The 22,980-nt window shown below is 34.0% G+C and overlaps 3 protein-coding genes across 5 annotated transcripts; 2 read left to right on the top strand and 1 right to left on the bottom strand.

Moving 5' to 3' along the window:
- Positions 1 to 581: 581 nt before the first annotated feature.
- Positions 582 to 5,918, top strand: LOC126715586 (uncharacterized). Its single transcript, XM_050416272.1, has 3 exons — positions 582 to 1,045; positions 4,279 to 4,302; positions 5,189 to 5,918. Exons 1-3 carry the CDS (start codon positions 850 to 852, stop codon positions 5,488 to 5,490), a joined length of 522 nt encoding a protein of 173 aa, XP_050272229.1. The 5' UTR covers positions 582 to 849; the 3' UTR covers positions 5,491 to 5,918.
- An 860-nt stretch (positions 5,919 to 6,778) lies between these two features.
- LOC126715585 (calmodulin-binding protein 60 E-like) lies at positions 6,779 to 12,890 on the top strand. Of its 2 annotated transcripts, none has more exons than XM_050416270.1 (7): positions 6,779 to 7,182; positions 7,927 to 8,002; positions 8,490 to 8,548; positions 9,524 to 10,017; positions 10,643 to 10,803; positions 10,926 to 11,129; positions 11,781 to 12,890. In XM_050416270.1, exons 1-7 carry the CDS (start codon positions 7,070 to 7,072, stop codon positions 12,489 to 12,491), a joined length of 1,818 nt encoding a protein of 605 aa, XP_050272227.1. In that variant the 5' UTR covers positions 6,779 to 7,069; the 3' UTR covers positions 12,492 to 12,890. The 2 variants fall into 2 exon arrangements, with proteins under 2 accessions (XP_050272227.1, XP_050272228.1); XM_050416271.1 differs by having other exon boundaries at positions 7,911 to 8,002.
- A 1,930-nt stretch (positions 12,891 to 14,820) lies between these two features.
- Positions 14,821 to 20,525, bottom strand: LOC126715584 (two-component response regulator ARR12-like). Of its 2 annotated transcripts, none has more exons than XM_050416269.1 (6): positions 19,830 to 20,525; positions 19,050 to 19,202; positions 18,410 to 18,814; positions 18,252 to 18,328; positions 16,318 to 17,583; positions 14,821 to 15,072 (listed from the first exon to the last, which is right to left on the bottom strand). In XM_050416269.1, the coding sequence occupies exons 1-6, from the start codon at positions 19,978 to 19,980 to the stop codon at positions 15,013 to 15,015; spliced, it is 2,112 nt and encodes a 703-aa protein (XP_050272226.1). In that variant the 5' UTR covers positions 19,981 to 20,525; the 3' UTR covers positions 14,821 to 15,012. The 2 variants fall into 2 exon arrangements, with proteins under 2 accessions (XP_050272226.1, XP_050272225.1); XM_050416268.1 differs by having other exon boundaries at positions 14,821 to 15,084; positions 19,830 to 20,522.
- Between the last annotated feature and the right edge of the window lie 2,455 nt (positions 20,526 to 22,980).

Here is a 22,980-nt window from a genome sequence, read left to right as displayed (position 1 = left end):
AAACTTTAAAATATAAAATTGAATAAACAGAATTAAAAAAAAGTGTCCATAATCAAATAAACTAGAAAAAATTAAAAAAAATTATATCAAACTAAAACATAATCTTATTTTTTCTTAGAACTAAAAAAAAAATGTTATTGCTACAACATTTTTACACTAAATTTTAGTTGTAAGTTGTTACTTACGGTTATTAGTAGACTAAAAGGTAATTTCAATAACAAATCCAAATTAGAATCAATAATAACTTGTTATTTATAATTTATTATAAAATTATTATAAAATAAATTTTGTGAATAACTTAATATTGCTTAATTTTTTTTTTTTTTTTTAAATTGTCAAACACATCGCTCAAATCTCTTACCCAAGAAGCTTCTCAACAAAAACGAAGGGTAAGTCCAATGGTCAAAAAGAATAAACAGAAAAATTAACAAATATTTTAAGGAAATTTTTTATGTGAAAATTAAAAAAAAGATTTATAAAAATAGTATAAAAACTTTCTTAAAATAGTATATAAACAAAAACTTAAATAACTGTTACATGTACCCAAGAATATATAAATTGGAATCCGTTGACGTAAATAAATTGGGATCCAACAAATAACCCAATAGCGAAATCTACTTCACATTTTAGATCAGAATATCAGCAGAAAAACTGGTATGCTAAAATTTTACAGCTTCTCGATGTGAAGACACCGACTTCTTCAAATTTCAAGAAAAAAAAAAAAGTACATATTAAAAACATGAAAACGAGTATGCATTCATAGAACTTAACCAGTACTTCATTGGATCTCACTTTCTCACTTACACACAAACACACAGAGACAGAGACACACAAGTCACACAGAGAGAAATGTCAAGGCGATCTACCACGTGCTTGCGGTGTTGTCTGGTTGTGTTTGCAGTAGTATCAGCTTTAGCAGTGTGTGGTCCGGCTCTGTATTGGAGATTGAAGGAGAGTTTAAAGCTTGGTGGCTCTTCCAAACCTTCTTGTCCTCTTTGCACGTGTGAATGCCCTCCTCCTCTCTCCCTTCTCAAGATTGCTCCTGGTATAACACCCTTCTCTTCTCTTTCTATCTGGGTTTTCTTTTTTGATTGATTTGGGTGCTTGGATGCTGTAAATTTCTGATTTTGATTGATTGTATGTTGATTCGAGTGAAATTAAGCAATACCCAGATCATGAATTTGTGTTTTTGATTCGATGTGGTGGCTGATTTAGTGAATTACTTTGAGAAACTGAAACCCAATTCAGGTTTGGATTTGTTTTACTACTCTGTTTTGATTATGAGCTGAATTGTATGAGATTAAGGGGGTGCCCAATTCGTCGATTTGGAATCTGACCTTTCCTGCTTGGCCTTTTAGAACAGTTAAATTTCAGTTCAGGCTTAGATTTATAGTGAAACTAAGAGTTACTTTATATTTGCCATTTCGAGATTTTTTTTTTTGGAGTAATTTCTAGTTTTGGATTCTAGTTTGTGAACTTTTTATTTCTATTTGGGTTTAACCAACTTATTGAAATAAAAGGAAACCCATTTCAGTTTCTGGGTGTTATATGTATATTGAATGGAACTAAACGGAGCCCACTTTGTGTTTGAGAGATCTCCACTTGATGGTTTTGAATTTCTTCTTTGATCCCATAGATGTTCCCATGCATCTGTAGGAAATTCATGAAGATCTGACCTTGTCTTATTTTACATCCTCTATTCACATGACAGACTTTTTTCCCCCCTTGATTTTTTCCATAAAACTACTGCTATTTAGCATATCTTAAGAGGAACTGCAAGTCTGCAACCAAGCTTTATTTGGGCTCTATGAAGTCCTTTCTAGATCTGAGTTCACACATGATCATGCACTCAGTTTTGTGGCAGAAAGATTTATTATTGCCTTTATTAAGAAGCCTCTGGCCTTTAACTAGTGGTGACTTAAATAACTATCTTTTTAACTCCATGGGTGCTCAGAAATGTCTGAATATGGAATAGTTAATTGACCAACCATGAGATGGCTAGTCAAACACCATACCAATATCGATGTTCACCCAACCCCAAGCCTAGAAGAGAGAAAAGAGAAAAGAGAAAAGGTAAATGGAAATCTGCATGAAACTGTTTCTCTTAAACAATCCAAGTAGAATTTTGATGCAGGACAAGACCAAAACTGATGCAACACCAAAATTGAAGAATAGAAAATAAAATAATGTTGGAATCAACACGTAGGCTTGAATGGAATTGGCACCAAGTAAGAGAGAAAAAAACCTAGGAATCTGCACCTAGGGTTGCTTGGAATCAGTACCAAGCTATTGAAGGAAAAACTCCAACAATAACTTTCATTACTCAAGCAAACTGTAAAACAATACCTAACCCTGTTCTTTAAAATATAGTAAGAAAATGAATTAAATTCCTAAACCAAGTTAGAAAATTAACTAATTCTACGAACATATTTTAAGAAAAGGAATTAAATTCTTAAACCAAGTAAGAAAAGAAAATACTTTAAATTCCCAAACCAAGTACTTAGAAAGATAGAATTTCACAGCATGAGCATAAGTTACGAATGTAACTCCTGTGCTCCTATGAACAACAGTTCTCTGCCTTACTATATTTAGAATTGTGGTTGATAAAATAAATACTAGAAATTAATTGATTAGGCCTTAGGCCCAACTGAAAGCAAGCTCCATCCTTAAGGCCACTGGTTAGGCCATCTTCTTCCTACGTCTACATCTATAATTTTGAGTGATTGGAGACTTGTACCTTGCATCCACCCCAGAAGTTTTGCAAGTCGCATTATTTCGTTATATTTGTTTACACTGGTAGTATGAATATGATACCTTCACAGATATTTGTCACGTTGTACTTAAGTATGGTGGTAAGTTGGTGTCATTAATGAGGTACAGATTTCTATAGACTTGCCTTTTGACATGGTGATTCAACCACTGTTGCAATTGATCCTAAAAACTCAAGAATGAATTTGAGAACGTAGGAAGCATTTCAAGTTAGAATGAAAATAGAACAGAGATCTTATGTGTTTGTTATATCAGTTAGCAAAACTCTTATTTTATCATGAATAATTTGGGACTTGGTCAAATTAGGGCACATATGTGGCTTCACAATACTTGACAAATCTCGTTCTGGAGATCTACAATAAGTTGAGAAATGCTGTCCAGTGCTGTTGTACCAATGATCTTTCCTTTTGTTTGGTTCAAATTATGGCACCACAGCTGGAGTATACAAGAACACCATTATAATGAGAGAGGAACCCAAAAACCCCATTCATGCTATACATATCAACCCTACTTTTCCACTGATATGGCTGCCATGCCCATCCTGTGACCTTGACCTTAATGGTTGTGAGTCGGGGATACATTTTTTATATAAGGATTTACTGTACATATGTGTTTTGAAAAGTTTTGTTGACTGATTTGTTTCAACCAGTTTTTTTTGAACTATTTATATCATTCAGTAATTAAAACAATGTCAATGGTTATTTGGTTTGATTCAGACTGTCCCATCCTTTCCTTCAAATTTTGGTATTTTCATGCTTTCATTTGTAAATAGTGGAATAGGGTATTACCCAGATCTGGTCCCACCTAAGTGGATCCTATCTAGGTGCTTTCATAGTGAATAAATATAAAATTGGAAATGATCTGCCCGAAATACTTCTTGTTTCAGCTGAGCCCATATGTGATCTCATGATTTTGATGTCTCTTTTGACACATGACTGTGACTTGTAGTTAGGCCTCTTTGTGCTTGGTGATGCTTCTTCATTGTTGTCAATCTCTGATGTTAAACTTAAAAAGAATTAACTGGCTATTTTTCTGGATGTTAAGGAAATGTCATTGGCCAATCTGTCTATTACCATCCAGCTATTATGATGATGAAAGCACAAGGGTGGGCTGAAAGAATAAAATAAAATCCAAATGTTTGCTATTAGAAGATATGAAGATAACCATTTGTTTACCTACTTATCAAAAAAGATTTGTGGTTTACCTATAGTTTATCTGGAAGGTTTTCTACATGCTTCTATATGCCTTCTCGTACATCTGTTTTAATGCATTATTTTGGATTTATTCATATGCAGCCTTTTTATTCCTGGTTTTGCACAAATGAATTTGGCTATTGAAATTATATGTAGATTTGGAATGTCTATTATTGATATCCTAATCTTTTCTACTTTATTTCTTGTTACACAGACTCTTTTGAATTTCAAAATTCCAATTTTGCTCTAATCTGAAATAAATTATTGTATATATACTAATATTGGCCATCTCTGGGCTTTTTCAATTCTCTTGCAGGGCTAGCCAATCTCTCTGTCACAGGTTAGAGTTCATCCTCCTGACTTAATTTGGTGAAGAAATTACCATGTTAACATAGTTTACATTCATCTATGCTCTGTTAATTTAGTAAAGAAATTCCTATGCTACTCAATATTCATCACATTCATCTTTATTCTCTTGAAAATGAAGAATTTATACTGAAGAATCAAAGTCCATCTTTTATATTTCTTTCTGTGCTTCTTTCCTTTAAAAGGAATTGTGGCTTGTCTATTTTCTATGGTTTTATAAACTTTTTGTGCATATGTTTGGACCACGCATACTATGTCTTTTCCAGTGTCCATCCACAGATTAGATTGCATTTTTATTTTCTAGGTTGAAAATGTGAATATAACATAAGAACTATGTTCTTTCTAAGTTTTGTCAACACTGAGTTGGCTTGTATTGATAAAATATTTTAACTAATATGTTCTTGTAAATTTGCATTTCTAGTACATTTAATTTTTGTTAGGAACTAGTGTTGCCATAAAGTTGATTTTGCCAACTATGGAGCTCCAACCTTTCCATATCCATTTATCTCTTTGCCAAATGGCTCTTTTGTCTTGGCTCTTGCTCAATCTTTCCCTTTCATCAGTTGATTCTTCATGCTATTTCTTTAAAAAGTATAAAATCTAAAGTACCTTTTTATGACATACCTTAAATTATGCCACAATCAGAATAAAAATTTTAGGGAATTCTTCTGGTTGTTGGCCCGTTGGGGCCTAATTTATAACCTTTGCATGAGGATCAATTTAGGTTTTGTCATGACATTCGTAGCCACCAAATGCTTCCTGCTTCTACCATCTGGAAAGCCTTAACTCTTGCTTTGCCCTATGGTTCATCTTTCTAGTTATTTGCTCATTTATGTGATGTTCATTGTGCTGATGAACAGATTGTGGAGGTAATGACCCAGATCTCAAGCAGGAGATGGAGAAGCAATTTGTGGACCTTCTAACAGAGGAGTTGAAACTGCAAGAGGCTGTTTCTGAGGAGCGTGTTCGCCATATGAACATTACCTTTGCTGAAGCTAAAAGGGCGGCTTCCCAGTACCAGAGGGAGGCAGAAAAATGCAATGCTGCCACTGAAACCTGTGAGGAGGCCAGAGAGCGGTCTGAGGCACTGCTGATCAAGGAGAGAAAGGTGACTTCATTGTGGGAGCTTAGAGCCCGTCAAATGGGTTGGGAAGGGGAATAGGACTGTAAAATTTGGTATAATCTTTTCAGATGAAGTAGTGAATCGTTCTATCCGTGGTTATTATACAAGCAGGCAAGCAAAGTGCTAGTTGACACCTTGTTGAGGCAGATACTCTCTCTCAGATGACATGTATGCCAATCATTAAATTATAAATGATGTTGTAATGGATCTCTCAGCTCTACCATTTACTACTACATGCAGATATGATGTATCTGGAAATGCATTACTTGTTACAAGCATTTCCTTGCTGGTTAGGAACACAATTTCAGACTGTTTGTCATGTGTATGTAATTTCAGCTGATATTTAACCAGTTCAACCAAATTGGCTTCCACTTGGAGAACTTGATGTTTAAATATCAGATGAATACAGAATTATGAATCTTTTTATTACGCAGAAGAACGATGACTTCCATCATCAATTAGGTAAATTATTTTTCTTCAAAATCCTTTATATTGAATATGTGTGACACATTCATCACATCCATCATCCTGTCCTTACCCATTCGAAACTCTCACAGTAAGTCTCATGAATATTAAAGTCTGAGAAGCCTTTAAATATTATTATCATTATACTTGCTCAATGAGGCTCTAAGAGTGACATTGATCAAATTTCTAGCACCATATGTTTAGTGTCTGTTTGGTATTGCTATTAGAAGTAGAGCTTTAATAGTAGAGATTTTGCAATATAGAGCTTTAACCGAAAGGCTCTTATTAGCGTTAATTATAGTGAACAATGTTTTTAAAATTCGGAATTTATAAAACATGAATATTGAATTGTAGAGTTTTTTCACATAAAGTTCTTAACTTCAGCTTTAGTAATCAGTATTAAAGTTGTTTTTAGTTTGAACGACCACTTCAAAACTCTTTAGCTTTTTGGAAATTATCAAATGTTTGGCAATTCAAATTGTACTAAAAACAGAACAGTTTGAGGCTCTTAAAGCACTTTTGTGATCGGACCCAGACTAACATCCAAGGCCAATGGTACATTTTCATACTATCCAAACAGGAACTGAACTATGATATCCTTTTTTTGAGAAGCAAACTATGATATCCTAAGCCAAACACTAACGTCAAGAAATCAGATACGTGGGGTCGTTACTGTCGGTTGGAACTCAACTAAACTGTCAGCCATTTGACTTTCTTTATAGGAAAAAGACAGTCAAAATGTATCAAAGCAAATAGGTTCTTCCATGACTCTCATGAGTCCCATAAAAAGAAACCAAAAAACGCGCTTTCAACTTTCAACGTAACATGCACTCACGCGATGCAATACACACTAAAATACAGCTGTGATCTTCAATTATATACCCTCCATACACGCACATATATAATTTAAATATATATACTTCAATTTTTTTATAATAAAATAATGAGAAAAACCTTTATTTAGATCCGTCTTAATGGACTCAACCAATAGATCTTTCATTCACTACCCAGATCCAGAAATTTCCATAAAAAGCAGCTTTTTGTTTTTTGGGTTTGATATTTGAGGCTTAGAGTTGGTGTTGTTGCTTCTTCTGTGAAGCTTCTTGGTAACAAACTAACAAACAATCTTATTGGGTTTCTAAATTTGGAATATATGGAAAGTTCAAGAAGCAATAGAGTGGACAAGAGAGGGTATGAGCAGGTTGTGGAGGATGATGCAGAGCACGAGCCTGGATCGAAGAAGCCAAAGTTGCCTGCTTTAGCGAGGTTTGTTTCGTATAATTTCTTTATTGAGTAATGAATATATTGGGTTTTTGTTGATGGGTGCTTTTGTTTTATTTTTAAAAATGGTTAAAGTTTTCTGCTTTTGCTTTTGGAATAGTCTTTGTGCACATAAGCTCTGGAATAGTTTTATGGATTTGAATCAGTTTCTCCATTAATACTAGTTTATAATCTGATGCCATTTTCACATTAGAAAGTTTGTTGTGCACATAGTGTTACTTTAGAATGTCTTTTCCCGGAATAAAAATCCTTTATCCCAATCTATTATTCCACTTTATACTCCACCAATCAATCATGATCAGTCTCTTGCCATTGCAATTTGAAATTACTCAAATATGAACTCAATCACATGATAGTATGTAGGAAACATTGGATAGTTCTTCAAAAATATATACTATTTTTTTTTTTTTTTTGAGAAACATATACTAATTACTTGATAAGCAAGAAAAGGATGGTTAAATTTACTACTGACCCTTGTTTCTTAGATAGTATGGAATTAATAGATGGCTATTAATGAGAGGTGAGGCAAAGGGGGTAAAGGTTTTGATTTTACATTTTGATTTCCTTAAACTTCTCCAGAAATTTGATCAACAGTATAGTTCAATATCACATGGTATTTCTTTTTTTTTCTTTTTTTTTTTACATTTTTGCTTAACGTTCTCTATGCAAGTTTTAAGTTTCAGTTTTGTGAGTCCACTTCAATGATTGTACAGTTCAATCTATGTGCAGTGTAATTGTGGAAGCTTTGAAGGTGGATAGTCTGCAAAGACTTTGCTCATCTTTGGAGCCTCTTCTTCGCAGAATTGTAAGTTGTACAGTTACTTTTCCCAAGTGAGTTACTGCAAAATTGGAGAATCATTCTTTTATTCTGGCCAGCCCTCTTTCAGCTGATAACAATTGCTGAGTTTTGGATAATTTTCCTTGCTCAACAATAGAATTTGCATATTGGTTCAGTTTGTGGAAATGATTAAACTTCATTTTGTTATCTTAAAATGTTCATATCTTGAAAATTACTTTACTTTTAAGTTTTGCAAATGACAATTCATAACAATAGATAACTAATGTGGCTCTTTTACTACTTTTTGAAGTCCACCTACAAAATAGTGAAAGGAATGAATCATATTACTTTATTACTATCATCGATTATGCATTCACATGTACAGAACATATTGCATCTTTTCCATAGGCTTTTGAAAGAGATATATATGTGTATATATATATAATAATCAGTAGCAAAGCATAAATTCATTGAGGTCTTCTATTGTTAATTCTGCCATTTTCATTAATAACAGGTCAGTGAAGAAGTGGAGCGTGCCTTGTCAAAGTTAGGCCAATCTGATCTGCCTGGAAGGTGAGTTCCAACATTAATATTAGATGCTGGCAATCAGCATCCCTTTTTCATTTTCAGCCAGAGATCTTTATGATGCTGACAAAAGATTAAAGACAAATGACAATATTTTTGCAGCATTAAGTAATCCTTTTTGGTATGGGGCATACTGACTTGATTAGAGAGTCTGCTACTTCTAGTGAGTCTCCTTAGGAATACATCATTAAGAAACATTAAACATCAGAGTTAACATAATTCCCAAGCTGTTGTAGACTTGTAGTTCATAGAATGTTTATCTATAAGGTTAAATGAAGTGGCAAAGTGAGATTCTAGATATGCCTTTCCAGGGAATGATTGATGAAGATCGTTATATTACATAAAAAAGGAGGATGTTGTACACCCCTGGGGAAATGTAATTTCAAAGGCAATAAAATTTTCTTGGTGCTTCTGTGGTTTAGCATATAAAGTAGTTATGCAAATAAAGCATGGAACGTGCTTTAATCATTTTTTTTCCTATAGTTATATCCTAGAAGATGGTGTAAGTGGTCATGGTTGAGTTTCTATGCAAGAATGGTAACATATGAAGAAAATTATTATTCTGTCATACAAACAGACTTGTAGAGATGGAGGATGTCAATGGATAAAAGAGTGTCTCATTCTTTTATTTCCTGTATGTGGACTTAATTGACCTTATTGTGGTCTTCATGAGTCTGGACACAGGTTTTTGAAATACTAGTTCTTGTATGAACTTCTAAATGCATTCTAGCTAACCCTAGTAGGCAATGAGACAGAATTAATGCTTCCTTGATAATTGCATGTGGCTTAATTAAAGCAGACATAATTAGGACTCAAAAATGGAGTTTGAGTTTCTTCATTGCATATACGAACCACCAGATTAAGAATATATAGTAAAGTTGTAACAGATTGCTGCCTAGTTTCTGTCTTAATTATCATGATCAACAGATTATAGACTAACAATTAAATTTTCATCTTTAATAGGTCTCCACCTCCAAGAATACAAGGCCCAGATGGAAAATGTCTGCAACTTCATTTCAAAACAAGAATGCCGCCTCACCTATTCACAGGTGGAAAGGTTGCGGGAGAGCAAGGAGCAGCAATCCATGTTGTGTTGCGAGATCTAAGTACAGGCAGTGTTGTGCAAACTGGACTAGAATCAGCAGCCAAATTGAATGTTGTGGTGCTTGAAGGAGACTTCAATGAGGAAGCTGATGAAGATTGGACAAAAGAGCACTTTGAAAACCATGAGGTTAAGGAACGTGAGGGGAAAAGACCACTTTTGACTGGGGATCTACAGGTGATCCTCAAGGAAGGAGTTGGAACTCTTGGAGATCTCACTTTCACTGACAACTCTAGCTGGATAAGGAGCAGGAAGTTCAGGCTTGGTGTTAAGGTTGCCCCTGGATATTGTGAGGAGATTCACGTTCGTGAGGCTAAAACAGAAGCTTTTGCTGTAAAAGATCATAGGGGTGAATGTGAGTTTTCAGAATTTTGCTACTGTTTCTTATGATAGAACAATTTGCATTATAGTAGCTAGTAAGAATATTCAAGCAAAAAGAAAAAGTTGCTAGTAAGAATAGAGGGTAAGCCTTTTTTTTTTTTTTTCCTTCCTTTTCTTGAATAGGCATAGAAGTTTTTCCAATTGCATGAATGAGTGTAACTTTATATGAGTTGTTCTACAGTACTTTTTTCTACAATTATTACTATAATAGGTGCCATGAAGCAATTCAGTCAAATTGCTCATGACCCTCACTCTGGTGAAAAAAGGCATTCTTTTCTGATATAATCTGGCAACGTGGCTGGTAAAGGCTTTTTATTATAGAAGCTTGAGATTCAAACATCACCTTATATTGTCATTTTCAAATGCAAATTACTATAGGATGACTTTGAGCGCATGCAGTTAAGAGTACAGAATTTCTGCAGATTGTTTGGTTAAGATACCAACCATCAGAATTTCTTGGATACAGCATCCTTTTTTTTTGGGTGTCTATTCAGCTCATTTTCTGTGAGTTGGATGGTGTTAGTCCTAGGTCAATTCATATGTATAAGTTCTTTAGATATAAAATTTTGTGAAATTCAAATTATTTTCTGTAATTGCAGTATACAAAAAACATTACCCTCCAGTGTTGCATGATGAAGTTTGGAGATTGGATAGAATAGCAAAGGATGGAGCACTGCACAAAAAGTTGATTAAGGCTGACATTGTGACTGTTGAAGATTTCCTCCGCATTCTTGTTAAGGATGCACAAAGATTAAGAAGTGTAAGGATTTCTTCTGTTTTAATTCATTCACAAACACCTTTCTCTTTTCTATTTATTCATATTCTTTCCTTGAGTTCAATTTTTGATTATTTTCTGCTCTTAATTTGTTGTTCATGATATAGATCCTTGGGAGTGGGATGTCCAACAGGATGTGGGAGAACACAGTGGAGCATGCAAAGACATGTGTCTTGGGCGGGAAGCTTTATGTTTACTATACCAATGAGACTCATGGCACTGGTGTTGTTTTCAACCATATTTATGAGCTCAGTGGCCTTATTGCTGAAGGACAGTTCCTCTCTCTCGAATCACTTTCCCATAGCCAAAAGGTTAGATACTCTTTATTACTTGGGAACGTTGTTCACCAAGACTAATCTATTAATCTAGCCAGATTTACTTTATGTTTCTAAAATTATCTGCACGCATAGTTTCTTGAAAGGCAGTACTAAAATTATAGAACTAGATAATTACAAAACTACATTAAAATACTACTTGGACGTTTATGGACATCCTTTTAGTGCAACTTGACATCAAACCCTCACGAAAAAGGAAGGCATCAAATAGTTAAGAACAATTAAGGCACAGAATCTGCTAAGGTCACAGGAAGTGGCAAACAGCTGTAAATTTTTATTATAGATTGAGATTAATAATATATATATATATATATATATATATTGATAAGTAAGATTAATAATATAATGAATTATAATGATTATTGATTTTCTCCACACTTGGTGTTCTGCGAACAGGACTAATTGTGCAGTCATAAATCATAGCTACTCCTCTGGCTTAAGGGATTGCACAAACTGAATAAGAGCAGCTTGGCTGTTCTGCCTGTGCTTGATTTTTTGAAATATTTCTTTTGGTGGTTGAACTATTGCAGCCTTTGATGACAAAACATCTTTTTTTCTAGTTTGATAAGCATTCATTTGATACTGTCTCTTTAGTAAATCTGCTCATTCATTTGAAACTTCATACAGGTTTCAGTGGATACCTTAGTGAAGAGAGCTTATGATAATTGGCATCATGTTATAGAATATGATAGCAAAGTCCTAGACCCCCTTGCAAGTACTAAGAAGGGGATGAGAGCCTCAGCTGCGCCTATAGCTGACCACAACTATGCCACAGATCACATTATAACAAATGTTCAAAACAGGCAGCAGTATATCTCTGAACTGGGCACACAATGCCAATATAACCACCAATCAGTCCCTCAATTAATTGAATTTCCATTTGTGAGGTCTGATCAAATGGCATCTATGACATTAAATAACCCACAAGCAGCATTATCAGCCAGCACAGATTACATGTCAGTTGGGACTCCTGCAGATATTTCAGGAGATTGGTCTCAACAAAGAATTGGGCAGGGATCAGGAGACCCTTTTGCTGAGGAAATCCGGCTGAGGAGTTCGGAGATGTTGGAGACTGATGATATGCAAAGACTGCTAAAGACATTTAGTATGGGAGTTGGTGTTGGAATGGGGGCTGGTTTTACTCATCCTGATGAGGCTTGTTTCTCTTACAGTGTTCAATATGAGCCTCAGATGGATAGGAAATTTGGACCTGAGCGTGGTCGAAGCTCAGGTAAAGCAGTTGTTGGATGGCTTAAACTTAAAGCTGCTTTAAGGTGGGGTATATTTATAAGGAAGAGAGCTGCAGAAAGGAGAGCTCAGCTTACTGAGTTAGATTGACTTAATTGCTTGGATCTATTTTAGTCTCAGGTTTTAGTGAGATCATATAAATTGATGCCTTGAAATTGAACCATATGATTGGCCAGAAGATGGAGATAATGAAATGAAAAACTGGAATTTAATGCATTAGGATTGCAGGGAAATGCATGCTTTCAGTTTTCCTTGTGACTTCCTTGACCCTCAAGAGTGTACATGAAAAGAGATGAGAATGAATAGTCATGTATCAAGTTTGCTGATATTTTTCACCTCAATTTACTTGTTCCAAACATCTTTCTTTTCTTTTCCTTCCCTGATGAATTTCCACATATGTCCTTTATTTCATGTGTATGTAATATTACTATTTCTTTTTTTCCATTGTCATTCACGATGTAGATTTATTCAATCAGAATCTTTTTTGTGTGTGCGCGTGCATAGATCTTAGATGAACTTTTCTTTTACAAGTCTCAAATTAAAAATTCAACATTAAAGCTCCATTTGGGTAAGGCCTTTTGTGTTTACATTTAGAGTAAGTTGCCTTTTTGGCCTTTTTTTTACTTTTTTTTTTTTTTTTTTTTTTCCAGAGTCCAGCGCCTCTTGCACTATTCATGTACAGTGATTTCATTAATGAACAGTAATCGAAATATTTTTTTATTATTGTTTTCAGTTTTTAGCAAAATAAGCAGTATCCAAACGCACACTAAATTGTTATGTGGCTTCTAGTTTAAATTAATTGGTAAAGTCTATTGTCCTTAAATAAGATAATTTGTGTCCAAATCATGCTTACACCAAAAAGAATTATAAGTCTCAAGTTATTTATTTATTTATTTTTTATTCTTAACCATTTAACTTCTAAATATTTGTGGTAAACAATTATGTTCTCTCTAACTAAACAAAATGGGCACAAAATTTATTAGTATGAATCTTACAATGTAAGGATATTTTTTTATTTATGTTAATTAAAAAGTTTTTGTAGGTTTTACTCAGATCAAATAGTAAGTCCCACTCCTTTGTCATCAAATAAATAGTAAGTCCCACTCCTTTGTCATCAAATAAAGGACATAAAATCAACTCCCGCTACACTAAAAGGAAAATTTTCAGTGTCCTGTTTTGATGGGAAAAGTAATTATTATAGAACAAATGTCATTCATAGGTTCAAACTATGATGTATTTATCTAACTTTAATCATATTGAATTGTATTTATTTATTTATTTATTTTTTAAAAAGGTAATTAGCATTTTCTCAAAAAAATTATTAGGTGTAAAACTGTTTACCAATTACCTCTCTTACACTGTGCAATATAAGTTTTGTGCAAGAATAGTATCGTGTAGTAGTTGTAAATAAAAATAAATAAATAGAAATGCTTTCTGACACAACATCAATAAAATGAGGAGCTATTTTAGTCATTTATAATCACACATTAGTTGTGGCTTTTAGTATTATCAAAAAATAAGCTATAGCTTTCATAATTGTTTTTAGGTTTTAGGGTGAAAGGTGCCACTTTTAAAAGTCCAGTAATTGCCTTGACTGATAATTTCGTATCTTTTGGTTGTGCATTGGCGTTAAGAGTAGCTTTTGGACCAGAAGATCCATAGCTTAGAAACCACCATTGTGACTTTGAAAACCTAATTAAGCTTGCTCTAAATTTCCCGACAAGAAATTATATAGTCTTCTGGTGGACCACGTCACTTGTTCACTATTTCACTAAAAGACTCCCATTTGTTTAAAATTGCTGAGTCAGTAATCAATTTCTGTTTAAAAAAAAATTTAACTCAGCAAATTTAAACAGGTAGAAATTTTTTAGTGAAATGGTAAACCACGCTACTTGTCCACCATGAGAACCTTATAATTTCTCCTAATGGACTCTCATTGTATGAGATCAGTTGACAATTAGCCACTGCCAAAGTTTCCAACATTTCTATGACCAAATGTAGCAAACTACAACAATATATGATTTCCAAGGTACTTGTTTACTCTTCTTCATATTACTTGAAAATTAAGAATACAGGGTGGGCCTTTGTTCAACTTTAGAACTAACCAACCTGAATGTATATGAGACTTGAACTTTAGACAACACAGACAAAAGAACATGTCATGTTGCCAACAGGTTTTAGTTTTACAACCTCTCTAAGTAACAAAATCCTCAAAAGCTGGAAAGTCCTAACAAATTACCAAGAATTTCAGTTGCAGTTGTAATAAAAAAAAACCAAGGCCTTATGGCTCATAGATCTGGATAAAATTAAGAAATTTCTATACATCTTACACACTTTTTATTTATCATATAAAAATGAGAGACGTTTTGAAAGCCAAGAACTTCTCATGCCAATTATTCCATCGACAAAGAAAAGAAGATGAGTCAAAGGAATTAAATAAGAAAAAAGTCTCATGTTAACAATTCCATACAGGGAATAAAATTTTGTAGCAAGAGGAAAAAAAAAGAAGTAAATACATAAAAGATGAAGAAAACAGATAATGATACAAGCTCCTCTAGGTAGAGTAAATTTGCCACTTCAGTGCCCTTCAATTCTCTAGGAATGACAAGTCTCATATACATGATCCAAGAGAGTAAGCATTTATTCCAAATTCCCCATCACTCAACAGTGTCTGATTTTGTTCCTGCATCAGGATCCCATCATAAAAAGCTCACGAGGTATAGAAACATAAGTTATCTTTATAAAAGACCATGAATACAACAGAGATTCATATTGCAATGAACAAAGGTTATCTTATAAGAAATAAATAGACACCAGATTACTTAGCAGATACAAATGGTATGTATCAGTATTCGTGGTTCGTATGACAACTTAAAATCTTCCTTTCAACTTCCACTTGTATTAAAATAATTGTAAAACTACACTGGAATTCATTGTTTATCTGGTATTCAAATGACTATTATGTCTCAGCAATAAAAGTAATATAATAATGGTATATCATGCCATAATCAGCCTATTTAAGGTTTTTTAGTTCATACATTTATTTTCTTTAATGTTTTTTTAGTTCTATATCATACAAATATTTAACTCATTTGAATTCAGCCCTAGTCTTAGCTGATAAGAATCAGGTACACAAATTCTTCATTACAAGCCAATTAGGGCTACACTACATGGATTGTTTTTTCACCATTCAACCCTATCAACGACCACATTCCCTGCTAAATCTTCAATAAGCATATCTTCAATAACAACTGTGAATGATCATTTTCATCTCTGCTACATATTTATATACAAATATACCTACCAAAAAAATAAAAGAATTCCCTACAACTAAACTAAAAAGGTTTTGCTTCATTTGAGTGATCTTTAAGATAAATTATCCCAACTAATTACGTTACATTTAAGTACTTGTATTACACATGTAATGCATATGGTCATCATTAATTTTCAAATACACAGCATGGGAGCTAGAACTTGAGTTGATTTTACGCATGTAATCTATATATCAAGTATTTATGTGCAAGATTATTGTGAATCAATTTCCAGTAGCATGGCATGATCAGTTCATATTTCAAGAGAACAATTCTTTCCACACAAATAAAATCCAACGATAACTGAACAGAGGGCAGAAAAACATAACAATTACAATTCCTTTGAAAGAACTTTGCTTGTGAAGTCAGAATTTTTTGTGAAGCAAGGAAACAGAAGACTTTTTTTTTTTTTTTTTTTTTTTTTTTAGTCTTGGAATAACAAACCAGAATTATAACTAATTAGAATTTTACCCATACAATTCACAGAATCTGACAATTATCTTTAGAGAAAGACCTATTTAAAATCAAATTTTGGACAGAAAATGCACCAATATGACATATCAAGAATTAAAAAGCCACAGAAAAAGCAGGACGTTTAATCATACCCGTTTCATCATTGCATTCATTATATCATCCAAAGACTCATAACCATTTTGAATGAAACCATCCTGTGACTTTGTTTGCCCCAAGAGACAGTCCTCATTGGACTTTATTTTTGCGTCCACAGCAGAATTTTCAAACTCACTGTGATGAGCATTTGACAGAGAACCACCATTTAATTGGCCAATCAAAGACACATCAAAGCTTCTGCCGCAGATTGCACTATTTTGGTCCAAACTCCGGCCTAAGGGACTCACTATTCCACTGTTAGAAACCATAGAATTTATGTCACTGAAACTATGATTCATGTTTGGATTGTAATCTTGTTTATATTCTTCCCATCTCTGCTTTGATGTGTAAGTCATATTATGAACAACATTACCAATCAAGCCTTCTTGACATACGTCTCCTGAATCCTCAAGACGACCTGAAACTACATTTGTTGAAGGAAATTCAATAGGGCTGTTCCCAATATGAGGGCTGGTAGAAGATATACCCAAGTTATTAGAAGCCATTTGATCATGATTAAAAGGCTCACTCAATGGCAAAGCATTTGACGAAAATCTGGATAACTGAACCGCACCCTGCCAGCTTTCATCACTTCGATTATGATTCACAAAATTAGATGAACCACCAATGCCTAGGTCAAAAGATTCTGGATTCAGTGGAGCCACTCCAAGAGAAGATTGATTTCCAAATGGTCCCCTTTTATGTGTTTGTTGTGAGTTCCCTTGTAACATCAAAGGATTGCTTGAGGCCCTGGATAATAAACTACTTGAGCTACCAACAGTCACTCTATTGTCAGGGAAACTACCAGAGACGGTAAAACCTGTTGAATCCTTAATGGGATCAAAATCTCCAATGCCCGTAGCGCACTTGCTCTGTTGCAACTGGTTAAGCTCTAATGATGTTGGAATCCCTTGATATAAACCTGCACTTTGGTTTGAAGGCAATAAAGTTGGCTGGAGCTTCCCAAAAGTATTGATGGAGCTGGACAAGTTTTGACTGCTCGGTTGTATAAGTCCAGAAGAAGTAATTCCTCGAAGGTTCAAACCAGCAGGGGAGTTGAGTCTACCAAACATCCCACTTGGTGCATATGATGATAGAGTTGAGCTAGAGAGCCTTCCAGATCCAGCCAAGTTGCGAAACTCTCCGAATCCATCTAGTGAGGCCATGCGCAGGTAAGAAGAATCTTTAACCCCCAATGCAGCAACCATATTAGCTTGCTGACTTGCCACACTACTGATTCTTTTCAGGTAGAGCCTATATTTCTGCAACATCAGATAAGACAGTAAGATTAAAAGATGCCACTGCAATGTAAATCATTATATTTTCTTAGATGTCCAAAATAAAGTGAGTTGTTTCCATTAGGGTATATGTAAACCAATTTTTTCATGTAAGCTGAGCACCTCCCCAGCTATTTGGGACAGCCAATCAATTACTAAATTCACAAATTGCACAGACTACAGCTGATATGAAATTAATCACTCTTATCTTTGATAAAGTAAGGAATTCCCTCAGTTACAAACTCAAACATCAAAATTCTCCTAATTCACCCATGTTTTGTACCACGCAAAAAAATCTAAACTGACTCTCCGACTCTTCAGTTAAAAGGGAGGGTTTTATTTTATCATAGCAGGGTTTAGGGGTTCCAAACAGCTGCTTATTGAAGATATTACAAATAATTTGAATAAGAATCAGTATAGCTTAACAGGAAAGGTGTTCCTTTTTCAGATTCATTTTTGAAAGGTTTCCAAATGTTCAAATCTTTGACAATAGTAATAGCCTTCAAGTTAAACACAATACTAATTTATCTAATCAAAATCCAATGTCGCTCCTAAGCTCAAAAAGCTTTCTAAGTCAAGAATTTCTCAATGAAAAGGCACAATGATATTAGATTTGTTCTTAAACATGAGGAAGAAAAGAGAAAGATCTGTGCCTGCAGATGGCTTGCCACATTTTCCCTTGTAAGTCCTTCAACATCCATCAGGTCAAGAATTTTCTTAGGAACAGCCTCTGCATTAGAATTAAAAGACATCAGGCATGATTCGTTAGTCAGGAAATTTAAATTATTACTTTCTTGTAGCAGAGACTCACTTTCAAGTCCCAATTGATTTACAGCTGCCACAAACTTTCTGTGCAGCTCTACAGACCAAACTACCCGTGGCTTCTTCTGGCTCGATGGGTCTTCACTGTCATTTCCATTTTCATCACCTTCTTCTTCCTCGTCTTCATTTTGGTCCTTCCGCTTCCTACTGTTTTTCCCATTCTGATCTGCATTACCCAATGATGAGGCCCCTTGTCCACTCTCGCTGTTACCATGACGAGCCTTGTCTTCATTGGGGGACTTGTTTTGGTCCTTGGGGTCGATTTTTTTTCTCCGGATTACATGTTGCCATATGTTTTTGAGCTCTTCAATCCGAACAGGTTTCAACAAATAGTCAACAGCACCATGAGTAATTCCCTTCATCACAAGCTTGGTATCACTATGAGCTGACAACACTGGAACCAAATGGAAAGGCAAAATTAAGCCAATTAACCAAAATTCTGAAACAACAAGTATCTATTTCTCACATTGAGTACTAAATGATAACCAGGTCACAAGAAAAATCCTTCCACTTCAACTAGAAGCCTTTGACCTTACATCTATTACAAAATTCAACACAGGTTTTGGGGACACAAGACCAATTTACTCTAGAGTTATATCTCAAAGAACAAATAAGAAGATGATGCTTACTGATGACAGGAAGGTCCATTTCAAGGCCCACTAGCTCAAGGAGCTTGAAACCATCCATGTCTGGCATATTCACATCACTGATAACCAGGTCAAACTTGTCTCTATTCTCCCTCAACATTTCCAGTGCTATGACCGCTTGATTGGCCGTTGTAACTGCAAAAAACAAGATATCAGATATAAAAGAAAGCACCCAAAAAAAAGAGGTGAAACCCAGATTCTATAATCAAACAAGACACATTGATATGCATCCTACAAGCAAAAACATAATCTGCATAACAGGAACAGTATACAACAGTAAATAACCGCCCAATAAAAACAAAGAGAAACCAGAATTATATTTAAATACTCAAACTTCAAATAGGGAATTAAAATCGAGTAAATATTCAATACTTTGGAGCAATACTTCCTCCTCTCACGTAATAGTAGGTCCAAAGGGTTAAAAGCAATATGGGATCTACACTTTATGTTAGGTTCTACAACAATCCCATTAAACATAATCTCTAAAATATTCCTCCTCATAATGCAAAAATGGATTGTAACATAGTAGCAGACTAAGAAAACTACTTAAAAATTGATACACACGGCACCTATATAGATTACTGGTCAACATAATTACATCCAGTTTCCCCTAAAAAAAAAGAAGAAGAAGCAAACACACAAGTTTTGCAAAATTTCAAAAACAGCAAACGACTCCAGCAAGAGCCACATGTTACAAAAAACTCAAAATTCAAACCCAACATCATAAAAATTGAAAACAATTAAAAGAGAATGGAAACAGACCCTGATATTGGCATTTTCGAAGCAGAGTCTCCAACAATTTGAGGCAAATAGGGTCGTCATCCACAGCCAAAACACGCATACCCACTGGAAACTTGTCATAATGACTCACATCTTTACTCACCACGCCACCCCTTTGGTCCTCCACAGTCATTGTGAACCAACAACTCTACGAAAAGACCCAGATGAGAAACAAAGCACCCAAAACAGAGATCACAGAACAAATTTTCAATTTTGAATGTTGAGACTCGGTTTTCCAAGTCCTTTTCACCAAACCCAGTTCACAAAATACATAAGCAAGAGACTTTGAGAGAAGGAGAGAGAGAGAGAGAGAAATCAAAAAGAGGCACTGAGAAAGTGGCTAGAGAGAGAGAGAGAGAGATATAGAATGTGGAGGAGTAAGTAAAGGCTGTACAAAATGGACAATGATGGTGATGGCCAGAACAGAGTGAACGGATTCAACCCAACAAAACAGAAATCTTTTTAGTATTTTAGTGAAAGACTTTCTCTCTTTCTCTCTCTCTCTCTTCTCTGTTGAATTGTTCTCTCTCTACTGTATATTTTGTCTTTAGCTTTTTTTCTTCCCAACTGAACAGAAAAGCCTTTTCTTTTTTAAATTATTTTGATTGATGGATGGGTATTATTATTATAATACACCCCTCTCTCTCTCTCTCTCTCTCTCTCTCTCTCAAACCCTTTTTCAGTGTTTCTTTTTGGGTAAACTCTCTCTCTGTCTTTCTTTCTCTGGTCTCTATATGGAAGTAAAACAATGCAAGCCCTTTTGGTTTGATAATATACATCTCATGTCCACAACAACTTGATAGACCCTCAATCCCTTTACTTAAAAAAATAAAAACACTAATAATAGTGCTTTGTAGGTCAATGTACTTTCTGAGTCTATTAAATAATAGTCAGCGAAAATCAATGGTTGGCCTCCATATAGCTAAAATTTTATAGCACCAATGATTTAATCATGTCTATCATAAGTATGCTTTTCATGTAGAAATTATATGGTGATAAGGGTTATAAGGTTATTAAATTTTATAAATATTACTAATAATTCCAACTAATGACTCATTTTTCAAAAAAAAAAAAAGAAGATATTAATGACTCCTTAATTTTTATTTATTTCTTAATATTACCAGATTTGAAAAGAATTTTATATGTGTAAAAAATGTCATGGTCAACCATGCAACATTCTGCTAAGTTATTACTTGGCAGAAATGGTCATTATTTAGGCCTTAAATGCTAAAGATCTTCGAATATCCCCATTCTGGAAATATACTTACTGCTCCTAACAAAAAAATTCTTTTATTGATTGTGAGGGACCCGTGACTTGAGGCCATCCTTAAATAATTTCGTCCCATTTCAACTAGTAACATTGGAAGATTAAGAAAATAATAATAATAATAATAATAATAATTTGAACTTTGGAAGACAATTTACTTTTATAAGGTGCATTATCGTCTTTTTATCTGTTTCTTTGCTGACATTGCTGTAAGCTTGATGTTTTTAGTTTTCACCAAAGAAGGAAAAAAAATCCATGATTAAAGAAAAAAAATCTTTTTAAAAAAAAAATTATAACTCTTGAAAAAATTGTTATTAATGGTCTAAGCTTGTAGTCAAATTATATTTAGCTCATCTTTAAGAAGGTGGTCTAGTGTTGAATCATTCTGGAATATGAAACTGAAGGGAATTGATTGGATTAGAATTTTTTAAAAACCATTGCTTGTCCTCAGCTGGTTTTGGTGTTGTCATTCGCAATCATTTGGGATTGGTATTAGCTTCTATGACAAACATGGATACTCTACCTCCCTCAATTGACACGGCAGAATGTATGGCGGCTGCCAGAGTTTTTCGTTTTGCTAGTGATTGTGGCTTCTCCTCTGTGATCTTGGAGGGAGATTCTAAGATCGTGTTTAAAGCCCTCAGTTGTGACAATGTATTCCTCTCCTTGTTTAGTAATTTGGTGGATGAAATTAAGTCTCTTGCAAAGACCCTTAGGATTGTCACTTTTTCTCATACACGTCCACAAAGTAACTCTATAACTCACAACCTAACTAAGCGTACTAGACATGTTAGACATGTTAGCGGTTTACAACTATGGATGGAAAATGTTTCTCCACACCTAATCTTTGTAATTTTAGCCAATTTTGGTTGAGTCTATTTTCTTTTAATGGATGCAGTTTTCTTCTAAGAAAAAGAATTTTTTATTAAAAAAAAAAAACTCAATTACATGGAATAATACCTAGCAAATTCTATAATATATATATATATATATATAATACTTAGCAAAATAATTATGATGGTATTACTTTTCCTTATAATTAAAATTATATTTTAAAAATGTCAAGAGCCTGGTAACTTAATGATATTAATTACTCTCATTAATTAGGATAATTAGTGTTTGAATCCTCCCTTTTCAAAGTATCAAATTATTAAGAAAATAAATGAATTATTTAATGTTGTTGTATAGTGATATTAAGCTAAATTATGTAATTTCTTAAAAAAAAAAAAAAAGACAATTAACAAATGAATTCTCTTTTTTTTTTCAAGGAAAAAGAAATGAAATACCATATATGTGCATAAACCATGGCAAGTTCACCCATCGTTCAATGGGGTGCATGTAAGTAATGTTTGGAACTCCATCATTCCAAATTTCAATCAATTTTCAAAATTGTGAGGTGTAACACACAATGCTTCCTCTTATGCCAAAAAACAAAAAAAACCATGCTTGCTTTGGTTAAAAAATAAATATTAGAGGAAAGGGAACACAAAAAAAAGAAAAAAAATAATCTAATAGAAATTATTCTATATAAACCACGCTTTACTACATTTTCCTCTTATATAAATGATTCTTACATGCATATGTTTTAATTTTATTTTTTAGCTCAAGTTCCTCTTTCTCTTTTCTCTTGTATGTGTCTAAATTTCTTTCTCACCATAATCTTAATGCTAGATATAGTACACAGCGTGAAGCTGTGTACAGTGGCATAGATGGTAGGTTACAGCCAGAAAGAGTACGTTATGCTAGAAATATGGTTAATTGGCCATGCCAGCCAAAAATTCAACAAAACAGAAGCGTTTACAGAGAGATGAAATAGCATGTGTAGTTGTCCTTCATTACATTTAAAGCAATCTCTAAACTGCAAGC

This window comes from Quercus robur, chromosome 2, assembly GCF_932294415.1.
Source record: "Quercus robur chromosome 2, dhQueRobu3.1, whole genome shotgun sequence".
Lineage (NCBI taxonomy): Eukaryota > Viridiplantae > Streptophyta > Magnoliopsida > Fagales > Fagaceae > Quercus > Quercus robur.
The sequence above is the reverse complement of the archived record's forward strand: the minus strand, read 5'-3'. Positions and strand labels throughout refer to the sequence as shown.

Excerpts from the sequence above, each read along its gene's own strand:
- LOC126715585 (XM_050416270.1), top strand. The coding sequence starts at position 7,070 with ATGGAAAGTTCAAGAAGCAATAGAGTGGACAAGAGAGGGTATGAGCAG. Across the intron at positions 7,183-7,926 it reads AAGTTGCCTGCTTTAGCGAG|TGTAATTGTGGAAGCTTTGA; the intron begins GTTTGTTTCGTA and ends ATCTATGTGCAG. Across the intron at positions 8,003-8,489 it reads AGCCTCTTCTTCGCAGAATT|GTCAGTGAAGAAGTGGAGCG; the intron begins GTAAGTTGTACA and ends CATTAATAACAG.
- LOC126715584 (XM_050416268.1), bottom strand. The coding sequence starts at position 19,980 with ATGACTGTGGAGGACCAAAGGGGTGGCGTGGTGAGTAAAGATGTGAGT. Across the intron at positions 19,203-19,829 it reads TCGAAAATGCCAATATCAGG|TTACAACGGCCAATCAAGCG; the intron begins GTCTGTTTCCAT and ends TGTTTTTTGCAG. Across the intron at positions 17,584-18,251 it reads ATGTGGCAAGCCATCTGCAG|AAATATAGGCTCTACCTGAA; the intron begins GCACAGATCTTT and ends CTGATGTTGCAG.
- LOC126715586 (XM_050416272.1), top strand. The coding sequence starts at position 850 with ATGTCAAGGCGATCTACCACGTGCTTGCGGTGTTGTCTGGTTGTGTTT. Across the intron at positions 1,046-4,278 it reads CCTTCTCAAGATTGCTCCTG|GGCTAGCCAATCTCTCTGTC; the intron begins GTATAACACCCT and ends ATTCTCTTGCAG. Across the intron at positions 4,303-5,188 it reads AGCCAATCTCTCTGTCACAG|ATTGTGGAGGTAATGACCCA; the intron begins GTTAGAGTTCAT and ends GCTGATGAACAG.